General features: G+C 48.2%; 2 protein-coding genes across 2 annotated transcripts in view; one reads left to right on the forward strand and one right to left on the reverse strand.

Annotated features, from left to right (window-relative positions):
* MYO19 (myosin XIX) overlaps nucleotides 1-10,917 on the forward strand; it is a 54,282-nt gene extending 43,365 nt beyond the window's left edge. The window contains 9 exon segments of the mRNA XM_073004879.1: nucleotides 746-853; nucleotides 2,412-2,482; nucleotides 3,227-3,330; nucleotides 5,171-5,340; nucleotides 5,450-5,579; nucleotides 7,378-7,463; nucleotides 7,976-8,272; nucleotides 10,423-10,542; nucleotides 10,545-10,917. Of these exon segments, the coding sequence (XP_072860980.1) occupies nucleotides 746-853; nucleotides 2,412-2,482; nucleotides 3,227-3,330; nucleotides 5,171-5,340; nucleotides 5,450-5,579; nucleotides 7,378-7,463; nucleotides 7,976-8,272; nucleotides 10,423-10,542; nucleotides 10,545-10,700 (1,242 nt within the window). The 3' untranslated portion in view covers nucleotides 10,701-10,917.
* A 99-nt stretch (nucleotides 10,918-11,016) lies between these two features.
* ZNHIT3 (zinc finger HIT-type containing 3) lies at nucleotides 11,017-20,561 on the reverse strand. Its single transcript, XM_008011179.3, has 5 exons — nucleotides 20,389-20,561; nucleotides 20,216-20,247; nucleotides 13,933-14,019; nucleotides 12,820-12,900; nucleotides 11,017-11,614 (listed from the first exon to the last, which is right to left on the reverse strand). The coding sequence occupies exons 1-5, from the start codon at nucleotides 20,472-20,474 to the stop codon at nucleotides 11,433-11,435; spliced, it is 468 nt and encodes a 155-aa protein (XP_008009370.2). The 5' UTR covers nucleotides 20,475-20,561; the 3' UTR covers nucleotides 11,017-11,432.
* Between the last annotated feature and the right edge of the window lie 987 nt (nucleotides 20,562-21,548).

The raw sequence follows: 21,548 nt of genomic DNA on the forward strand, positions 1-21,548 counted from the left end.
GCTGTCTAGCTTCCTGCTCTAACCCTACCCAGGCTCACTTCTCTCACATTCTCTGCTTTCTACCGCTCCTCAGCCCTTGCATGTACCACCCCACCTTCCTGGGATACTCTTGACCACTGCCCCATCAGCTCCACCTCACTCCCATCCTCCACGCCCCTTTTCCTAGTTTAGTCCTTCTCATCCTTCAGACTTTAGCTCTATCACCACCTCCTTGAGGAGGCACACAGAAAACCAGGTTTGATTAGCACCTTCCTACCCAGCCTCAGACACACCCCCAAGGGTGTTCATCCAACATGTGTGGCCCATTGTACTGAGCTCTGACATGGCAGCAGGCAGCCTGTGGCACAGCCTGCAGCACACAGGATGAGCTGAATGATAACAGTTGTTGCTGAATGAATGGCAGGGAGTTTTGAGATCGTTCTTTCCTAAGAAGATTGCTCTAGGGAGAAGCGGGGAGGGGAAGGAGGAGGAGATTGGATTCAGGGAGACCAGTCAGGGAGGGTCACACGTTTAGAAGGGTCCCTGAAGACAGAGGTGAGGAGCATGGGAAGTCGGGAGAGGAATGTGCTTTGAGCCCACTCATTGAGAGCCTGCAACAGTAATCCCTGCACAGGAGATTCCTGGTCTCAGGATCCTGAAAGTTACAGGCCCACTGGAGGCATTTGATGTAGTTACTAACCAGAGCCCAGCTGATGGCCCTGGGCAGCCCCTCTCCCTGCCTAACCCCATGGTCTCTCATCTGCAGGCCTCACTGGAGCAGCTTCTGCAGGTCCTACACAGCACCACGCCCCATTACATTCGCTGCATCAAGCCCAACAGCCAGGGCCAGGCACAGACCTTCGTCCAAGAGGAGGTAACTAACACCAGGCCAAAGCTGCTTTGCACCAAGCCCCATCTAGCCAAGGCCCTGGAGAGATGCAGGGCAGGACATCTGCTCCAAATGGAGTGAACAAAGGTGGTCCCTCCAGCCAGGCCTGACCTGAGAGAGGACCCATATCCCTTGCTGTGGCAGGGCAAGCATGTATGGTTGTGTAGTCTGTGCATGGTAGCCTAGCCAGGAGGCAAGTTCCAGTGCATCTTGTTCTTCGAGCCTTGTACCCTGATGAGAGACTGAAGCTGCGTAGAGGAATGGGTGTCTCTTGTGATAAGCTGAAAGTCTGCATCACCATACAGTCCCCATACAGTGTAGCTGTTTCTCACTGGAGGTATCGTTTTTTTCTTTTTCTTTTTTTTTTTTTGTTTTTTTGAGACCGAGCCTCACTCTGTCACCCAGGCTGGAGTGCAGTGGTACAGTCTTAGCTCACTGCAACTTCCACCTCCCGAGTTCAAGTGATTCTCCTGCCTCGGTCTCCCAAATAGCTGGGATTACAGGTACACATCACCACACCCGGCTAAATTTTGTCTTTTTAGTAGAGATGGGGTTTCACCATGTTAGCCAGGCTGGTCTCGAACTCCTGACCTCAGGTCATTTGCCTGCCTCAGCCTCCCAGAGTGCTAGGATTACAGGCGTGAGCCACTGCACTCAGCCGGTATCAGTTTTTTCTAATCTAACAAAAGCATTCTAGCCAGCAACTGCCCTTTTCTTGGGGTTCCAGGTTCTGAGGGATGTGGATAAGGGGTGAATGCTGGGCCCTGCTGAAGGTGTGGCCTGGTAGATGTGGCCTTTGGGTTTGTAGCCAGGACAGCTTAGCTCTGTGGTAAAGACCTGGGTTCAGGTCACAGAAGAATCTTTTTTTTTTTTTTTTTGAGATGGAGTCTCGCTCTGTCCCCCAGGCTGGAGTGCAGTGGCCGGATCTCAGCTCACTGCAAGCTCTACCTCCCCGGGTTCACGCCATTCTCCTGCCTCAGCCTCCCGAGTAGCTGGGACTACAGGCGCCCGCCACCTCGCCCGGCTAGTTTTTTGTATTTTTTAGTAGAGACGGGGTTTCACCGTGTAAGCCAGGATGCTCTCGATCTCCTGACCTCGTGATCCGCCCGTCTCGGCCTCCCAAAGTGCTGGGATTACAGGCTTGAGCCACCGTGCCTAGCGAAGAATCTTTATAGTATAATCTTCCCTGCCTCTTAGCTGTGAACCGCCCTCTAATGCCTGCAAACAATGAAAACAATCCAAACTGGAAATTTGCCTGGGCTGGGCTGTGTAGTAGTGAGACTACACTGAGGGCAGGGTGAGACAGAGACAGGACAGCACTTGCCTCAGTTGTATCAGAAGCCACACATTGGATGAGGGGACTTGGGACCACCAGGACCCTTCCTTGCAGGGAGATTTGTTTTCAAGGTCCCTTGATTAGCCAAGCCTTGGGAGAGCCTGCAGCTTGGCACTGGCCAGGGCCTAAGAAGGGCTGAGAGGAATGGCATTTCTGGCCTGCTGGCCCCGTGCTGCAGGTGCCTACCCTGTCTCCCCATCCTTGCAGGTCCTGAGCCAGCTAGAGGCCTGTGGCCTCGTGGAGACCATCCATATCAGTGCTGCTGGCTTCCCCATCCGGTGAGTGGGCTCGATCATGGCACAGTGCAGGGCTAGTGCAGAGTGGCGCTGGGGACTCTCATGGGGCAAGAGCCTGCACAACCCAAAGTGAGATGTGAAGATGAAGAGAAAGAGGCTGGTCTGTAAAAGTCAACCGGGAACTAGGGAGCAGAATCCATTCGTTTATCCATTCACTTATTGTGCACTATTTTGTACCCGCTGATGACTGTGATGAAAGCCACATTGGTACAATGTTGGGGACAGAAGCCAGACTCAGGAGGGCTGACAAGCAATTGGGAGGAAGTGCAGATATCAGATGCCATCAGCTGTTTGAGAAGTGTTGCCTTGATGGGTAGCAGGGAGATCTGGGGAAAGCAGAGGAGACTGTGGGGTCGGAGAGGTCAGAGGGTAGATGTGGCCAAGCATGTCTGCGTCATAGGAGTGGTCCAGTTGTTTGGGGAGAGGCCTGTCAGCCCCTTTGGAGGGAGGCAGCCCACAGATCCCCTACTAACACAAGAGATGCTTTGTGTTGGTAGACCAAGGCAGCAAGGAGAGCCCATTTTAAATGGTCTTTATGGGCTTCCGACCAAGTGATCCTAGAAATCGCTCCAAAACCACATTCACATTCAGTGGGGATACTCAGGGAGGGCAGCACCGTGCTGTTTTGTTGAGCAGATTAAATAGAATAACTTCCGTTTAGCCCTGAGCCATGTACCTGGCTCACAGATGAAGTAATTGTCTCCTTCTGCCTGCTTTGGCTTCCAGGATCTCTCACCAAAACTTTGTAGAACGATACAAGTTACTGAGAAGGCTTCGTCCTCACACATCCTCTGGCCCCCACAGCCCATATCCTGCCAAAGGGCTCCCTGGTGAGTGGGACCCATGTGTTAGTCATTTGTGCAACCACCGTTTACTGAGCATCTACCCTGTGCCCTGTCTCAGGGCTAGGGGCTAGGGCTACTGGTGAAGAAAACACAGCACTGGTTTTGGTTCAGTGGGGGAAACAGATTCAAAAAAGACAAATAGTATGGAAAGTGGAAAGGCAGAGCTATGAGCAGGATGCTTTGGGTGGTGCTGGGGAGTTGTGAATTGGGGAAGGCTTCCTGGAGGAGGCAGTATCTGGGAATAAATTGGATTAGCCAGGTGATGGGTGGTCCACATGACAGATGTAATCTGAACAAAAGCCCGGAGGCTTGAGGCAGCAGTGTGGGTATGAGGAATTCCGCCCGATCTGTGTTGCTGGTTCATTGAGGCAGAGAACTGGGGCAGGTGAGGCTGGAGTGGCAGGTAGGGCTCCATCAAGGAATCTGGACTTTATTCTCTGGGCACATGAGCAGGCACTGCAGGGGAGGGAGCAAATGACTCTATCAGCCTCACACTTTCTGGAGCCCACTCTGGGGGTGCCATGGAGGGCCGTGGGAGTGAGGCTGCAAAGTTGCCCCAGTAGAGAGAAACAAGAAATGTGGGCACAGTCGGGAAATGTTTGTTCGAAGAAACTGGTCAGTCTTGGTAGGGGCTTGACTAGATGTAGAGGGAGAGGAAAAGAGTAAATTAACTTAGCCTGGGCAGTAGGGAAAAGCAAGAGGAAGAGAGGTTCAGGGAGGCTCAAGAGCCTGGGCGTGGGTGACTTGTCCAGTGCAGAAGTCTGCAAGGCACTTGGGCAGGCTTTAGTCTCGAGGGAAAGAGCTGGAGGCCCTCATATGGGGGTTGTTAGCATGCAGATAAAACTGAGGCTGTGGGAGCCACGGGACCCAGACACAGGCAGAGGGAGAACAGGCCAAGGACAGGCTGCCGGGGGGCCCCGCCTCGGCAGGACCCCAGCCCAGCACCACTGCCCCTCCCACCCAGCCTTACCCTGGGCCTCTCACAGCCACGGGGGCAATCCTGCTTTGTTTCCTCCCCTCTTGGGCAGTTTTCACTTTCCTTTCACCCTTTCTCCTTTCTTCTCCCTCTCCATGCTGTCCTGTTCCATGTCTCTTGCCCAAAGCCCTTCTGGCCCCTGGTTGATTTTGCTGCTGTTTCTCATCTGTGGTGTCTCCTTTGGCAGCCTCTGTCTCCAGAGAGGCACTGGGCAGCTAAGGTGGTCAGAGTCCTCAGGTAAATCCTCCCTCTCCAGGAGTAAGCCCTGCGAGCTGCGGGAGGGCAGGCAGTGGGACGCGGGACCTTTTCAGGGCTGGGATTTTTTAAAATTTATTTTTTAATTTATTCTTTTTATTTGCAATAGAAGATTCCCAAACTAAGGGCTGGGAGTGCATCTCCCTTTTCCCATACATGGTGGGGAGTGAGGGGTTGGGGCTGAGGGAGTGGCCTAGCTGCCCTGTTTGGCCCTCAGGATGTGCATTTGTGGCCTTGGAAACAAATGCTGGCTGAGCAGCCTGGGAATCCAAGCTTGGAAGGAGTCACCCTTCCAGGTGTCAGGTACCCTTTGCCAGCCTGCCCAAAGGGACTCACGGCAGTAGACGTTGTAGGACACCCCAGGACACACAGGCGCAAGTGGGTATTCCAAGGCTCCACGGAACAGCCAGTGCCCTGAGGGACAATAGAGGGGCTATTGGTGGCTTCCTCCAAAAGAATGAGGAAAAAATGGCTAGAGCCAAGAACAGCAGGAAAGAGACCTGTAGAGTGCTAGGGAGGCCAAAGCCAGTTTCTTCAGGCCACAGAGGCATGCAGAGACGACCATGCACTGATAGGGCCATCTCCCTCCCCCAGAATGGTGTCCGCACAGCGAGGAAGCCATGCTTGAACCTCTCATCCAGGACATTCTCCACACTCTGCCGGTCCTAACTCAGGCAGCAGCAGCCACACCTGGTGACTTGGCTGAGGCCATGCCAGCCCCCATGCACTGTGGCAGGACCAAGGTGTTCATTACTGATTCCATGGTGAGCTGGTTTGGGGATGAGGAGGTTACAGAGGCCAGCTGTGTGCTCTCCTCAGCAGGATGGGGCAGGGGGAGAAGAGGCTGCCCTCAGTGGATGTCTTTTCTCCCAGCTGGAGCTTCTGGAATGCGGGCGTGCCCAGGTGCTGGAGCAGTGTGCCCGCTGCATCCAGGGTGGCTGGAGGCGACACCGGCACCGAGAGCAGGCGCGGCAGCGGCGAGCCGCCATGCTCATCCAGGCAGGTAGGTGGGCAGGTCACCTGTCAGCACTGCACACAGACTCCACAGGATGTTGGTTTCCTTTGAAACATGGCTCGTCGAGTCCCCATCTCCTGAAGCTGTGTCCCAGCCTGAAGAGATGGATGGCACGTCCCTGTGGCGTGCTGGGATTCAGATTCCCTATCCCTCTCACCCATAATGTCTGTCCAGTTCAGTGGAAACCAAGTCACTCCATAAACAAAGGTACTCTGGAAGAAGTGGAAGCTAAATGTCGTCTTTAATTCCTCTTTCTCAGACCCTGACAGCTGTTTAGGCCAACTTTTTTTTTCCTTTATGACAACTCAAACCATTACCTGCTGGGCTCTAGGGCTTAAATGAATTTAAGAAGGTAAAAAGCAAAAGGAGTTCGTCAAATGAAAAGATATATTAACCACCATGCTCATAGTGGTCTTATTTTGAAAAGGAAAAGTGTTAGAAAGAACCCAAATATGTAACAGTGGTGATGTCATAGCCAAATGAGGGACTGGACTGTCCCTATGATGCAGCTAAGTGTTTTTGAAGACTATTATAAATTTAATGGAGAACCATTTCCAAAATGATATTCATACCTAGATGCCAAACTACATATTTAGGGTGATGCCATCCTTGTAAGGTGTGTTTCTGTGTGTGTAGGCATTAAAAAATTGTATAAGGAAGCTGGGCACAATAGTTTGCTCTTGTAATCACAGCACTTTGGGAGGCTGAGGTGAGAGTATCACTTGAGCCCAGGAATTTGAGACCAGCCTGGGCAACATGGGGAGGCCTCATCTCTACAAAAAAAAAAAAAAAAAAAAAAATGGCTGGACGTGGAGGCTCACACCTGTAGTCCCAGCACTTTGGCAGTCCAAGGCAGGCAGATCATTTGAGGTCAGGAGTTTGAGACCAGCCTGGCCAACATGGCAAAACCCCGTATCTACTAAAAATGCAAAAATTAGCCAAGTGTAGTAGTACACACCTGTAATCCTAGCTACTCAGGAGGCTGAGGCAGGAGAATCACCTCACCCCAGGAGGCAGAGGTTGCAGTGAGCTGAGATTGCACCATTGCACTCCAGCCTGGGTGACAGAGCAAGACTCTGTCTCAAAAAAAATAAAATAACAATTAACTGTGCCTGGTGGCATGTGCCCTGGTCCCAGTTACTCCAGAGGCTGAGGCAAGAGGATCGCTTGAGCCTGGAAGATTGAAGCTATGGCCTTACTGAGGCTACAATAAGCTGTTCGTGCCACTGCACTCCAGCCTGGGCAAGACCCTGTCTCAAAAAAAAAAAGAAAAAAGAAAACAAAAAGAATATGCTGAAATTGTAGAGAAGGGAATAAAAATTACCACCATCTATTAATTGTATCAGTGTTTGGGTATATGGTGATGTGAGATCAGGGATGCATAAAGCGACCAAATTCAACTGAGGATTTAAAAAAAAAAAAAAAAAAAAGCCAATTTTTAAAGGCACAGACAGTCCAGACCCCTCCCATTCCCTGGGTGCTGACCTGGACCAAGCCTGAGACGGGAAGTGACTGCTGGGCCCTCAGCCAGTCCAGGCTCCCCAGTGCCCCTTCACTGTATTGTGTAGGTGTATCCAAGTGTGTGGGCAGTGTAAGGAATGTTTAAAAGCCAATTTTGCCTTATGTACTGACTTCAGAACGTTATCTGTAGCACAAGGTAGTCATTTATTGAAAAAAAAATACATATTTGAAAGTTTGACAGCAACTGTGGTGCTGCTGCAGCCAGGTCACTGACAGCTCTAATGGCTCCTTTATTATCTCTCCTGTTTCTGGGCAAACCTCTTAGCCATTCGTTCCTGGTTAACTCGGAAACACATCCAGAGGCTACATGCAGCTGCCACAGTCATCAAGCACGCGTGGCAGAAGTGGAGAGTAAGTAAGACCCAAGAAGTCGGGGTGGGCAGTGGATCAGTTTTAGGGACCAGATGGACCCAAGTGGGAATGCTGGCTCTGCCACTGTAATGCAGGTGGCCTTGGGCAGGTTGTTCACATGTGAGCCTCATATTCCTTGTATATGCGGTGGGCACAGTAACACCTACCCTGCAGGGTGGTTATGAAGGTAAAGAGTGGTGTAAACAACTCTGGGAATATACCAAACTCTGGGATGTACAATTTAGAAGACTGGGTTTTATGGCATATCAGTTATATCTCAATGGGCTATTTTTTTGTTTTCAAGTAGCATACGTAAGGCCTAAGCACAGTTGCCTGGGGTGTATAGACTTGTGCCATATGGAACCAGTTTGGTTCAGGGCAGCCAGCTGTTCACAACCAGGTGCCTTCAGTTCACCTTGTTAACATGATTTGTTAAAGATAGTTTTGATTTCCATTTTCTGCTAAGAGGGCTAGATAAATCTAAAGCTATAAAGGGATGTTTGCTTTTTAAGATCAGAATGGCCTACCTTGCTGCTAAAGAACTGGATGGTGTGGAAGAAAAACACTTCTCTCAAGCTCCCTGTTCCTTGAGCACCTCGCCACTGCAGACAAGGTTCCTGGAGGCAATAATCCGCCTCTGGCCCCTGGGACTGGTCCTGGCCAATACAGCAATGGGTGTAAGCAGCTTTCAGAGGAAATTAGTGGTCTGGGCCTGCCTCCAGCTCCCCAGGGGCAGCCCCAGTAGCTACTCTGTCCAGACAGCACAACAAGACCAGGCTGGTGTCACATCCATCCGAGCACTGCCTCAGGTATGTTGTATGTGATGGCCATGACAGCTTTGTTCCTGAGAACAGCAGGACCAAAGCCTACAAGTTCACAGTGGGAGTGGGACTGAGGCTGGGACAAGATCCATCCCTGGCCGGGCGCGGTGGCTCAAGCCTATAATCCCAGCACTTTGGGAGGCTGAGACGGGCGGATCACAAGGTCAGGAGATCGAGAGCATCCTGGCTAACACGGTGAAACCCCGTCTCTACTAAAAAATACAAAAAACCTAGCTGGGCGAGGTGGCGGGCGCCTGTAGTCCCAGCTACTCGGGAGGCTGAGGAAGGAGAATGGCGTAAACCCGGGAGGCGGAGCTCGCAGTGAGCGGAGATCCGGCCCCTGCACTCCAGCCTGGGCGACAGAGCAAGACTCCGTCTCAAAAAAAAAAAAGATCCCTCCCTAACCCTACTGGGTAAACCAGAGGCCTACACGTCCCAACCAACTGCAGGTTTGGATTATTTATTTTGTTGTAACTGGGAATCTTCCAGAGCCCTTTATCTTTCTAAAAAGTGCTTCTAATTATTTCAGCATCACTAAATCTTCTCTTAGTCCCATTTCCAAATGCAGTGCTGCGTTTCTAGCAGGCTCCCAGCTGATGCTGATGCTCCATGAACCACACTGTGAGAACCAAGGCTCTAGATGAGTCAGGAACAGGAGGTGGTTAAAGTTCGGCTTAGGGCCTGGAGTGGTGGCTCACACCTGTAATCTCAGCACTTTGGGAAGTCGAGGCAGGTGGATCACCTGAGGTCAGGAGTTCAAGGCCAGCCTGGCCAACATGGCGAAACCCTGTCTCTACTAAAAATACGAAAATTAGTTGGGTGTAGTGGCAGGTGCCTGTAGTCCCAGCTACTCGGGAAGCTGAGGCATGAGAATTGCTTGAACCTGGGAGGCAGAGATTGCAGTGAGCCAAGATTGCGCCACTGCACTCCAGCCTGTCGGACAAGAGTTCGTGTAAAAAAAAAAAAAAAAAAAAGTTTGACTTAGGGTAGTAATAGGTCAGTTACAGAAAAGAGGAAAAATTCATGAGACGTAGCAAAAAAGAAACTACCCAAGACTTGAGAGCAAATAATCTAGTTAGTCCCACATCACAACTTCGGTTGTGATCAATTGGTTACCTCAAATGGCACTGGATTTGGCACCATGTTTTCCTCTAACTGTATTGCTTGGTTTTTCTCCTTTTCTAGCTGAGGAAATGACAGGCAGGGTCAGTGGTCCAAGTTCTCTGTGGGTCTTTTTTCATGTTAATTTTTTGAGATGGAGTCTCACTCTGTTGCCCAGGATGGAGTGCAGTGGGTTTAAGTGATTCTCCTGCCTCAGCCTCCCGAATAGCTGGGACTACAGGGCATGTGCCACCACACCTGGCTGTATTTTTTTTGTGTGTTTTTAATAGAGATAGGGTTTCGCCATATTGGCCAGGCTGGTCTCGAACTCCTGACTTCAAGCGGTCCACCTGCCTTGCTCTCCCAAAGTGCTGGGATTGCAGGTGTGAGCCACCGTGCCCAGCTGTTTGCATCCAGGGAAAAGTCAGCCAGCACACTCAGGAAGTCAGTGTCACTCAGGGCTTTGTGAGTCACCCCAGTAAGCCAGGCCTCATAGAAATAAAGTGGCCGAGGAAAGGTGAAAATGTGTTGCACTGGGAGGTAGAACTCCAGGGTCTGGGTCCTGGTTCTGCCCCATTCACTGGATGATCTTGGCTAAGACACATTTTCTCGGAGTCTGTCTATAAAATGGGCTAATACTCAACCTACTGCATGGAGTCACAGCAAGGAGTAAGTGAAATGACAAGGCAGAAGGAAACGCCGAATTTCCATTCAGAGGAATTACTATAGGCCTTAATCTGAATGAAATCTCCCATGAAAACACACAGGCCTGCTAAACAGAAGGGTAAATGTTTTGTTCTTCCGGCTTTAAGCAGTCATAGGAATGTGACAGACATTCCTCTTAGGGAGCACCTCCTAGGGTTTCTTCATCTGTCTCACACTGAGTGGATGTAACGCTATTTTAATCCTGCTGTGGCCCCCAATACTAGTACTTGTCCATACCTCCTTGCATTTCTAGCATCTGCTGTGTGGGGTTCTGTTAGGCTTTGGCATTCCCAGGAACTGGGGCTAAAGCTGCAGCTCTCTCTCCCCTCTAGGGATCGATAAAGTTTCACTGCAAAAAGTCTCCACTGCGCTATGCTGACATCTGCCCTGAACCTTCGCCCTACAGTGTTACAGGCTTTAATCAGATTCTGCTGGAAAGACACAGGTTGATCCACATGTGACCTCTTCTGCCTTCACTGGGCTGGGTGATCCTTGGTGCCTTTGTTTCCACAAGGCCTTTTCCTGCCAGCTGCCTTGCCAAAGACATTTAATCAGCACACAGCTGCCAGACTATTCCCACAGTGCTCCAAATGCACATGAACAACAGTAACGGCTCCAGCCTTCAAGCCAGGGCCCCATGCCCAGTGCATCAGTGGGCCTGGGGCTCCAGGCTACATCAAGCATGGATGGTGTCAGGGCTGGTAGTTAGCAAACCAGGGTTAAGAAACATCAGGGCCACGTTTCACTACCTTCACAGATCATGCATTCACATTCCAGCAGCAGTCATGACTGACTGTCACTACAGTGGGGACCCCAGTTCCACATAAGCACTTTTGGAAAAAAAGAACCAAAGTTGGCCTAAAATTGGCGCTGGAATTTGGGCTGGGGAAAATTTTGTGGTTATTTCCTTTAAAAAGGAACAAAACTTTAGTATTTAATAAGTTGATTTATTTAATGTAATTTCAAACAATTATGAATAATGCAATGTACAGTAGAATCACATCCTGATTTTATTTAGTAACACTGACCAAGTTTAACTCCATATGAAGTGTAAAGCTTGATACCATTTATGATGTCTATCAACTGTACCAAAAGTAAAACATTTAAAAACAACCATCTGAATGTCAAGTTTTTTCTCCATAAAGGACTTGCCCCCTTAAGGGCCCCATCTCTGCCTGAAACATGAGCCACATCAATGCCGGTAAAGGCCTGTATAACCTAGTCTGCATCCTGGAAACCTCTTCTGCCTGGGGCCCCCCACACTTGCTGGTCTCCTGAGAGAGGGAGCAGGCAGGTTCTGGGAGTCAAGCACACGTTTGAGCAAGCAGCACAATAATCCATCTTAAGAATCCTCATTCTGGGATGGCTCCACAATTCCCAAACAGCAGTCTGCAAACTCCACAAACAAGGGCTCTTGCATGTAGGCTCTCATGAGCTTTGCTTTGTCTTCCCCCTGATCGAGGTTGACCATCAACTGCCTGAGGTGTGGATTGAGCAATAAGCTTCTTAATGTTGCAGATTCCCCTAAAAATTAACAAGAAAAAAAGCCAATCTGAGTTCAAGTGGGAAAACTTGGAGATGGCTGAAAAGTGAAGAAATATTTCAAGTGTAATAAAACTATCAGCCAGGCGTGGTGGCTCCTGTCTGTAATACCAGCAATTAGGGAGGTCAAAGTGGGCAAGATCGCTTGAGCTCAGAAGTTCAAGACCAGCCTGGGCAACATGGCGAGATACCACCTCTATAAAATGAAAGGTGAGATCAGCATATCAAACTATTTCCACATTAAATGCAGTAACAGATACTAGTTCTTGGTATCTTTGTAAATATTGTAACTTCGTGCCACTTCAGCTAAGAAAAAAATGCTTTATCAGCACAATCAAAAAGCTAATAATAGCATTAAGCTGCTGGCATGATTTCCTTCTAGCCATACAAGTTGCCAATGGTGAAGACAGCTATACGAAATACTCTGATGTCTAGGCATGTGATTCGGCGTGCAGCAGGACCAGTAGCAGGGAACCAACAATAATACCTGCATGGTACTTTACAGTCTATAAAATTGTTCACACCTATTACTAGCTCAGCTCCAAACTGAGTCTAATCATAACCATGAGACTAAGTGCAAAGCATAACCTTTTAACATGATTCTGTGACATGGGAAGAATGAAATTAACACACCATACACATGTAACAATGTTTTAAGGACTGAATAAGCAGTGCTACAAAAATGGCAACACCTGTTTCCCCTTAAATCAAATCATGTGATAACCCGTTTGAGTTAAAGGCTGGACGGTGAACTGAGCACTGGGGATCTGGGAATACAGGTCCCTGCTGTACAAATCGGTATGTGAGAGATAAATTACCATAAAATGTAACAGTGATTTATTACTAGTAAGTCCAAGTTGCTATGGGAAACCAAAAAAGTGCCTAATTCTGAAAGAGACACAAAAGGTCAAGAAAAGCTTAGCTGAGCAAAGCAAACTTGAAACAAGCCTTGAAGGAGGAGCAAAATTTTGCCAACCTGCAAGACCAGCAGGATTCCAGGCAGAAGGAATGGTGTGGGCAGGCTGGGAGGTGTGACACCCTTATGTTTACATAATTATGTTGCTAGATAGTAAGGGCCCTGCATGCCACACTTATTCAAGGATTTAATAACTTTTAAAAAAATCACAATCCTTATAACACAGTAAATGTATCTCAACCACTGACAAACAAGCACAGCACAGACTTACCTAAATTCTTTAAATTCTGCAAAGAAACTCTGTCTTCTTCCTCATCACTATTGAGAAAATCAGCTATAGAGTCGTCATCATCTAAGGAATACAAAACAGTCAATGGCTCACGACTAAAAAGGAGGCGTGGGCACCAGATTTTAACAACTACTTCAACAGGATAAAAATGTATGCACACACATATAATAGTGATAGGGGTATTCAAGCAGGTACAGACAAAAATCCTCTTCTCCGGAGTTTGTGACTATACTAACACTCCTTTTTTAGAAGAGGGAGGCTAAGTGAAAGAATTGGTGATTTTAACAAATGCACCCTAGTGTTCACATCCTTACTTGTATATGTGGTCCTGTGGTCTTTAGGCTTAGACCCTGGCTGTCTAATAACTTATTACCCATCCCCACCTCTACATGGCTCCAACCCTGTGATGGGCCAATTAACTGGATACTCTGTAAAAAACAGTCAAGCAGAATCTCCTGTGCTTTCAGCATGGGCAGAAACTGCTGGCATTGCCTGAACCCAACCTGGAAATTTCTCAAAGGGCAAAAATGGGCCATGCCTTTGGAGTGAATGTTCAATACCTCTTTGGTGGCACCAGAGGGGCTGCTTTCAGAGCCTGGCATGGTGCATGACACCCAGGAGGTATTAAAGAACATTTAGATGGCTGGACGGATAGGTCGACAGCCCACTACTGCTATGAGCTCTGAACCCCCAGCAGCAGCGAGATGATCTAGGACAAAGAAAGCCTCCTGCCTGGGCTGAGCTCAGATGAACTGACAGCCCCAGCCAGATTCATGGAGGGAGACCAGCAGCTGTGGGCTAGAGAAGGCTCCTGCCAGCAGGGCCCACCACAAACCCCCAAACCACAGCCATGGCCTTTCTCATCTCTGTCTTCTGCCCATTTTTCTTCTCCTGAATACTGCTTTCAGGCTGTTGCCTCAACATCACCCATGATGACACAGCCCCATTCCTGATGCTCAGGGCTAAGAAAGCTGTTGTTTCCCAACAAAGCTCTTGTTCTGGATTCCCTGACCAGCCCCAGTCTCCCCTTTTCCTTCCTTTCAACTTTTTCTATGTGAAGTCCCTTGTAGATTTGTTTGAAGTCAACCAACCCACCTTTGTTTTCCACAGGCTTTATGGTTTTGGTAGGAAGAGCTGATCTTATTTTTTTCTCAACAGGACGAGCTTCAGGGTTGCACTGTTCTGAAAAAGACACAAATCCCAAGCCCACATTACCTCCATTTCAGCAACAAGGCTGCACCTCCCCACCAAGCTAGCATCTAGGTAGGAAGCAAGTGTCTGGGGTAAGGGATGTGGGTGGGTGCCCAGGAATGTGGAAGAAGTGAGAGATCAAAGCAAGAGGGAGGTTAAGGAAAACTGCCAGCAGGCTGAGAAAGCAGGGCTCATTCATGCACCCCAAGAACTTGTCCCCATCCTCCCTACCCTGCCAAATCTTACAAGATTCTCACCACAATTAACTGGGGTGTTTGAAATAGCTGCTATAAACCAGATACCAGATGGGATAAAACTAGAGAAAAAACAACCAAAGAACTTACAAAGTCAACAGAAGGCCAGCTGTGCTGGCTCACGTCTGTAATCCTAACACTCGGAGGCCAAGGTGGGAGGATCACTTGAGCCCAGGAGTTTGAGACCAGCCTGGGCAACCTAGCAAGACTATGCCTCTACAAAAAATAAAACAAATCATCCAAGCATGGTGGTGCATGCATGTGGTCTCAGCTACCTGGGAGGCTGAGGCAGGAAGATCACTTAAGCCCAGTATGTCAAGGCTGCAGTGAGCTGTGATTGTGCCACTGCACTCCAGCCTGGGTGACAGAGAATCAACAGAGCATGAAGTCACAGGAAAGGATTCTGAGGACATAAAGGCAGGACCAGATTGTAGAGACTAAAATGTAGATTTGACAATATGCTACGGAAAGGTTCTGGTCAGGTAGGTGGCAGTTACAACAGCTGCCAGTGACTGAGTGCCAAGCACTGTGCCAGGTACACAGTGAGATACATAGTGGCTCAATGAACCTTTATAAAGCCCCCATGACATGGAGACTATTAATTCCACTTACAGATGACAGGATTAAATTTTCTTGTAATAAACTTGTCCATTGGTGTCCACAGCTAGTAAGTAGCAGAGGCAGATTTTAGAATCCAGGTCTAACTTTACAGCTGTGCTATACGTGTAAGGAACACACCAGGAGGGACTGGAGAAGAGGTGACTTTTCTGAGTTGTACCTGATCCCAAAATACATTTGTGTCTAAGGGGCTCAAAAAGAGGCTGGAGCTAAAGATTTGGATGTCAGCAAGAAAAAAAAAAAAAAAAAAAAGTTTAAAGTAAAAGAGAGACCACCTACCTAGGAATAAAAGTCAAGGACCAAATTTCAAGGGAGAGATCTAGCAAAAGGGAGGACTGGGCACAGTGGTTCCTGCCTGTAATCCCAGCAATTTGGGAGGTCGAGGCAGGAGGACTGCTTAAGCCCAGGAGTCTAAGACCAGCCTGGGCAACACAATGAGATCCTGTCTCTACGAAAAATAGATAAAGTTTGTCTCTGTTACTCAGGAGGCTAAGGTGGGAAGGCCACTTGGGCCCAAGAGGCCAAGGGTGCAATGAGCTGTGATCACGCCACTGCACTCCATCCTGGGCAAAAGAGCAAGACCCTGTCTCAAAAAGAAGAAACAAGGAGAATCTACAGCTATGCCACCCTGAATGCACCCTATCTCATCTGACCTCAGAGGCTAGAACAGGGTCAGGCCTGGTTAGGACTTCAAAGGGAGAAAGGGAGGAAAGAATACCACAGAGCAGTATCTTCCCAGCCTCCAAAGGAGAATATCAAGAAAGAAAAAGCCAAACACAGCAGATATTCATAGGAATCAAGAAAGATGACAGGCTAGACACGGGTAGCTCACGTCTGTAATCCCAACGCTTTGGGAGGCCAAAGTGGAAGGATCACTTGAGCCCAGGAATTCAAGACCAGCCCAGGCAATACAGTGAGACTTCATCTCCACAAAAATTAAAATTAAAAATAGGCCGGGCGCGGTGGCTCAAGCCTGTAATCCCAGCACTTTGGGAGGCCGAGACGGGTGGATCACGAGGTCAGGAGATCGAGACCATCCTGGCTAACACAGTGAAACCCCGTCTCTACTAAAAAATACAAAAAACTAGCCGGGCGAGGTGGCGGGCGCCTGTAGTCCCAGCTACTCGGGAGGCTGAGGCGGGAGAATGGTGCAAACCCGGGAGGCGGAGCTTGCAGTGAGCTGAGATCCGGCCACTGCACTCCAGTCTGGGCGACAGCGCGAGACTCCCTCTCAAAAAAAAAAAAAAATTAAAAATAAATAAGCCAGGCATGGTGGCGCATGCCTGTAGTCCCAACTACTTGGGAGGCTGAGGTAGGAGGATTGCCTGTGCCCAGGAAGTCAAGGCTATAGTGAGCACCACTGCACTCCAGCCTGGGTGACAGAGCAAGACTGTTGCAAAAAAATAAAAATAAAAAAACAAATGAAAAGTGTACAACAGATGTGGCTATTAGAAATTTCTGATAAAAAATTATTCTTTATTAAATACCACTTTAACACTGCCTATAGCAGCAACAAAGGCAAAATTAATGTAAATATCCACCAATAAGAAAAATAAATATTAAAATGACCATACTACCCAAAGTTATCTACAGAGTCAATACAATCCCTATCAAAATACCAATGACACTGTTCACAGAAACTAAAAAAAAAAAAATTCTAAAATAAATATGGAACCACAGAAGATCCCCAAGAGCCAAAGCAATCCTGAGCAAACAGAACAAGGCTGGAGGCATCACCACTACTTGGCCTCGAAATATACTACAAAGCTATAATATCTAAAACAGCATGGTACTAGCATAAAAATAGACACATAGATCAATGGAACAAAATAGAGAACCCAGATATAAATTCACACATTTACAGCCAACTGACTTTTCACAAAGGCACCAAGAGCATGTACTGGGAAAAAAGCACTCTTCAATAAATGGTACTGGAAAAATAGGATAACTGTAAGGATAACCATATGCAGAAGAATGAAACTAGATCCTTATCTGTCACCATATATAAACATCAAAATGGATTAAAGACCTAAATGTAAGACCTGAAACTATGAAACTACTACAAGAAAACACAGGGGAAATGCTTCAGCACTTTGGTCTAGGCAAAGATCTTATGAATAAAATCTCAAAAACACAGGCAACAAAAGCAAAACTAGGCAAACGGAATTCTATTACACAAAAAAGCTTCTGTACAACAAAGGAAACAACAGAGTAAAGAGACAACCTATAGGATGGGAGAAAATATTTGCAAAATATTCACTTGACAAATGGTTAATATCTAGAATACAAAAGGAGCTCAACAGCAAAAAAAAAAAAAAAAAAAAATTTAAGTGGACAAATGGGCTGGGCGTGGTGGCTCACACCTGTAATCCCAGCCCTTTGGGAGGCCAAGGCAGGTCGATCACCTGAGGTCAAGGTTCAAGACCAGCCTGGCCAACATGGTGAAACCTCGTCTCTACTAAAATTACAAAAATCAGCCAGGAATAGTGGCAGGCACCTGTAATCCCAGCTACTCTGGAGGCTGAGACAGGAGAATCGCCTGAACCCCGGGAAGCGGAGGTTGCAGTAAGCAGAAATTGTGCCACTGTACTTCAGCCTGGGCGACAAGAGTGAGACTCCATCTCAAAAAAAATAAAAATGGACAAATGGCCCGAACAGATACTTCTCAAAAGATGACATACAAATGGCCAACAAGTGCATGAAAAAATGTTCAATATCACTAATCATTAGGGACATGCAAGTCAAGACCACAATGAGATATCATCTCACCAAAGTAAGAATGGCTATTATCAAAAAGAAAAAAAATAACATGTTGGCAAAGATGTGGAGAAAAGGGAACTCCTATACACTGCACTGTTATTGGGAATGTAAATTGGTATAGTCATTATGGAAAACAGCATGGAGGTTCCTAAAAAAACTACCAATAGAACTACCATATGATCCAGAAATCCCACTACTGCATATATATCCAAAGGAAATTAAATCAGTCCGCCGAAGAGATACCTGCACTCCCGCGTTTACTGCTAGTCCCAACAGTCAAGATATGGAATCAACCTAAGGATCCACCAACAGATGGATAAAGAAATGTGGTACATATACACACTGGATATTAGCCATAAAAAACCATGAAATCCTGTCACTTGCAGCAACGTGGATAAGACCAGATGACATCGTGTTAAGTGAAATAAGCCAGGCACAGAAAGATGTTCTTGTTAACATGTGGATGCTAAGCAAGTTGATTTCACAGAAGTAGAGAGTAGAATAGTGGTAACTAGAGGCTGGAAAGAGTAGAGGGTAGGGGGCTAGGGAGAAGTTGGCTAATCGATATAAAATTACAGCCAGATAAGAGGAGTAAGTTCTAGTGTTACACAGCACCTTAGTGTGACCATGCTGACAGCAATTTATACTTTCAAATAGCTGAAGAGAGGATTGTGAATGTTCCCAACATGAAGAAATAATGATTATTTGGGGTGATGAACATGCTAACTACCCTATTTGATCCTTACACATTGTATACAGGTATTGAAATATCACACTGTAACTCAAATTGTGTGCAATTATGTGTCAACTAAAAACAAATATTCAAAAGAAAAATCTACCAATAGGAAGCTTTATATAAATAATGGTCGTATCAACTATATAATGAGTCCTTTAAATCAATGAGCTAGAACTTGTATGCACTAGTTTTTGTTTTTAATTTTTTTAATTTTTACTTTTTTTGAGACGGAGTCTCACTCTGTTGCCCAGGATGGAGTGCAGTGATGCAGTCTCGGCTCACTGCAAACTTCATCTCCATGGTTTAAGCAATTCTCCTGCCTCAGTCTCTTGAGTAGATGGGATCACAGGCGCGCGCCTCCACACCCAGCTCATTTTTGTATTTTTAGTAGAGATGTGGTTTCATCATGTTGGCCAGGCTGGTGTCAAACTCCTGACCTCAGGTGATCCACCCACCTTGGCCTCCCAAAGTGCTGGGATTACAGGCGTGAGCCATTGCGCTCGGCCTGTATGCACTACGTTTTGAAAAGTGCCCAACATATGAAATCAAATGAGGATGTTGAGTACAGTCTCACTGCTAAGATTCTAAAAGCTAAAAAAAAAAGTTCGACGTATTGGTACAAGAGTGGAAATAAGCTGAAAGAATCTACGTCAAACTTTTTTTTTTTTTTTTTTTTTTGAGACAGAGTCTCGCTGTCTCCCAGTCTGGAATGCAGTGGTGCGATCTTGGCTCACTGCAGCCTCCTGCTTGCGAGCTCAAGCGATCTTCCCACCTCTGCCTCCTGAGTAGCTGGGACCACTGGCGCAGACCGCCACGCCTGGCTTTTTTTGTTTGTTTATACAGACAGGGTTTCACCATGTTGCCCAGGCTGGTCTCAAACTCCTGAGCTCAAGTGATCCGCACACCTCAGCCTCCCAAAGTGCTGGGATTATAGGCGTGACCCACCGCGCCCCGCCTACATCAAACTTCTTTTTTCCTTTTTTTTTTCAGACTTAGTCTCGCTCTGTCGCCCAGGCTGGAGTGCAGTGGTGCAATCTCGGCTCACTGCAACCTCCACCTCCCGGGTTCAAGCGATTCTCCTGCCTCAGCCTCCTGAGTAGCTGACACGCGCCACTATGCCCGGCTAATTTTTGTATTTTTAGTAGAGACGGGTTTTCACCATGTTGGCCAGGCTGGTCTCGAACTCCTGGGCTCAGGTGATCCACCCGCCTTGGCCTCTCAAAGTGCTGGGATCACAGGCGTGAGCCACCGCGCCCGGCCAGGTCACTTCTTTTTAACGGTACAAAAGTGTGTTCACATACACAGAACTTACTTGTTGTTTTTTTTCTCTTAACAAGTCAAGGATTTCTCCTTGTGTTGTACATGGACTTACCTCTTTGTTTCTAACAAGACATTATTTACACGAGTGAAAATATTGTTAAACTTGCGCAGTTTCAGCCAAAATGGTAAGGGGCTACACCAGAATACTGAGAAAGAAACTGCTAGGGTAGACCTCGGTGGGAAAAGCAATCGGTAACTATTTCTAAGTAAGAAGAGTGGCACGCAGAAACAGGGGCGGGCTAGAAGAAAGGCTACTGACTGTTCAAAACCGTGAGAGCGATTACAGAGAGGGACAAGAGAGGGAACTGTCCGACACACAGGGAGAGGCCTATGACACCAGGGACCAAGTCAAAGGAAGCGAAGTTCCTGCAGAACCCACGGAGACCCGAGGCGGAGAAAGAAGCGCAGCCCAAGGGTCCACGCCCCCAAGACGGAGGCTGGACATGGGGGCTACCCCGCGCGAGGAGGGGGCCGAGGGCTGGCGGGGACGGGGACTCACCTTTGTGCTTCCGGAAGCAGGCTACAGAGCAGCTGTAACAACAGAAGCCACAGGCCGCATCAGCCCCGAGGGCCCGTGGCCCCTCCAGCAGCCCGCCGGCTGCCGCCCGGCCTCCCGCCCTCCCGCCGTGGCCGGACACCCGCAACCCCAGACCCCGCGACCTCCCCGCTCACTAGGGCACGCGGCAGGCCGGACAGCGGTATTTGGGCTTCTCCAAGCAGATCACGCAGACGACCGTGCTACATCTGAGCGACGCCATGGTCTTGGCGAAGGAGACTGCTTCCCGCGCCGCCGCGCGCGCCTCTCACGCAGCCGCGCCCGCGTGCGCGCCCCTTTTCCGTTTCCTAAACGAGGACCAATCAGCACTCAGCAGGCAGGGAAAAGCAATGGACCGATCCTGCTCACTGTTCCAGTCCTCGTAAGTAGAGCATCGATATACTCGATGTGCATCTAGTAGCTGCTTCCCAGTTTTCCTTGATCAGATCACAGCTTCGAAGAACTTGTTGTGTAGCCCCGTCCCGGTCCCTGTGCGGCCGTGTGGCTTGGACCAAGTCATCGACACTGTCCAGGTGTGTTGCCCCGCATGTAAAAAAGAAAACAATGCATGGAAGTAAACGTCCTTTACTTTCTGGCTTGGACTTCCTGAATCTTGCAGGGACATTGGAGTTCGTCCGCCCATCTCATCTGCTTATTCTTGGCAAAGGACGAGTCCAGACACTGGGCGAACCAGAATCGGTTGGATCACGCAGTAGACAGGAACCTGCCCTTCCCAACCTAGGCCATTTTTCACTGGGGAAAGAAAGATGAGCCTGACCACTGGCAAATGTTTGAGTTCCAACTGTGAGCCCTTCAGTGCTGGGGACGCCCCGGGATCTTCTAATGAAGAAGTCGTCTCTGTTCTCTGGGAGCTTAATGCTTAGAGTGAAAGTAGGACAGGGAAACGGGGAGGAAAGAGACTCACTCTTAGAGTCCTGCCCTCGCTACCCTGCACCTGCACGCCCCTGAGAGTGAGTGCTTCTTAAATTTTGCACTCTAGGCTCCTCACACCTCCCCCTAGTCCCCGAAGCTAATGACCAGGAAGCAGGCCAGTGACTACTGGCCCCAAGACGGGGATCCCAGACAGATGAGTCTGGACAGATGGGCTATGATGGGACTTGAATGCCACCACAAACTTTAGGTTTAGACAAAGTCATGTGTTTTTTTGTTTGTTTGTTTGTTTGTTTTGTTTTTTTAAGGAAATTTGCTTGCAGCTAGGCATGGCCCAGCCTTACCTTGGCTCCCATCCTACCTGCACTGGGCCCTCCCAGAGCCATAAATTGCCCTCACCCCCAAG

The sequence above is a fragment of the Chlorocebus sabaeus genome, chromosome 16, assembly GCF_047675955.1.
Source record: "Chlorocebus sabaeus isolate Y175 chromosome 16, mChlSab1.0.hap1, whole genome shotgun sequence".
NCBI lineage: Eukaryota > Metazoa > Chordata > Mammalia > Primates > Cercopithecidae > Chlorocebus > Chlorocebus sabaeus.

Excerpts from the sequence above, each read along its gene's own strand:
- ZNHIT3 (XM_008011179.3), bottom strand. The coding sequence starts at position 20,474 with ATGGCGTCGCTCAGATGTAGCACGGTCGTCTGCGTGATCTGCTTGGAG. Across the intron at positions 20,248-20,388 it reads CCGGCCTGCCGCGTGCCCTA|CTGCTCTGTAGCCTGCTTCC; the intron begins GTGAGCGGGGAG and ends CTGTTGTTACAG. Across the intron at positions 11,615-12,819 it reads GCAGAATTTAAAGAATTTAG|GGGAATCTGCAACATTAAGA; the intron begins GTAAGTCTGTGC and ends GTTAATTTTTAG.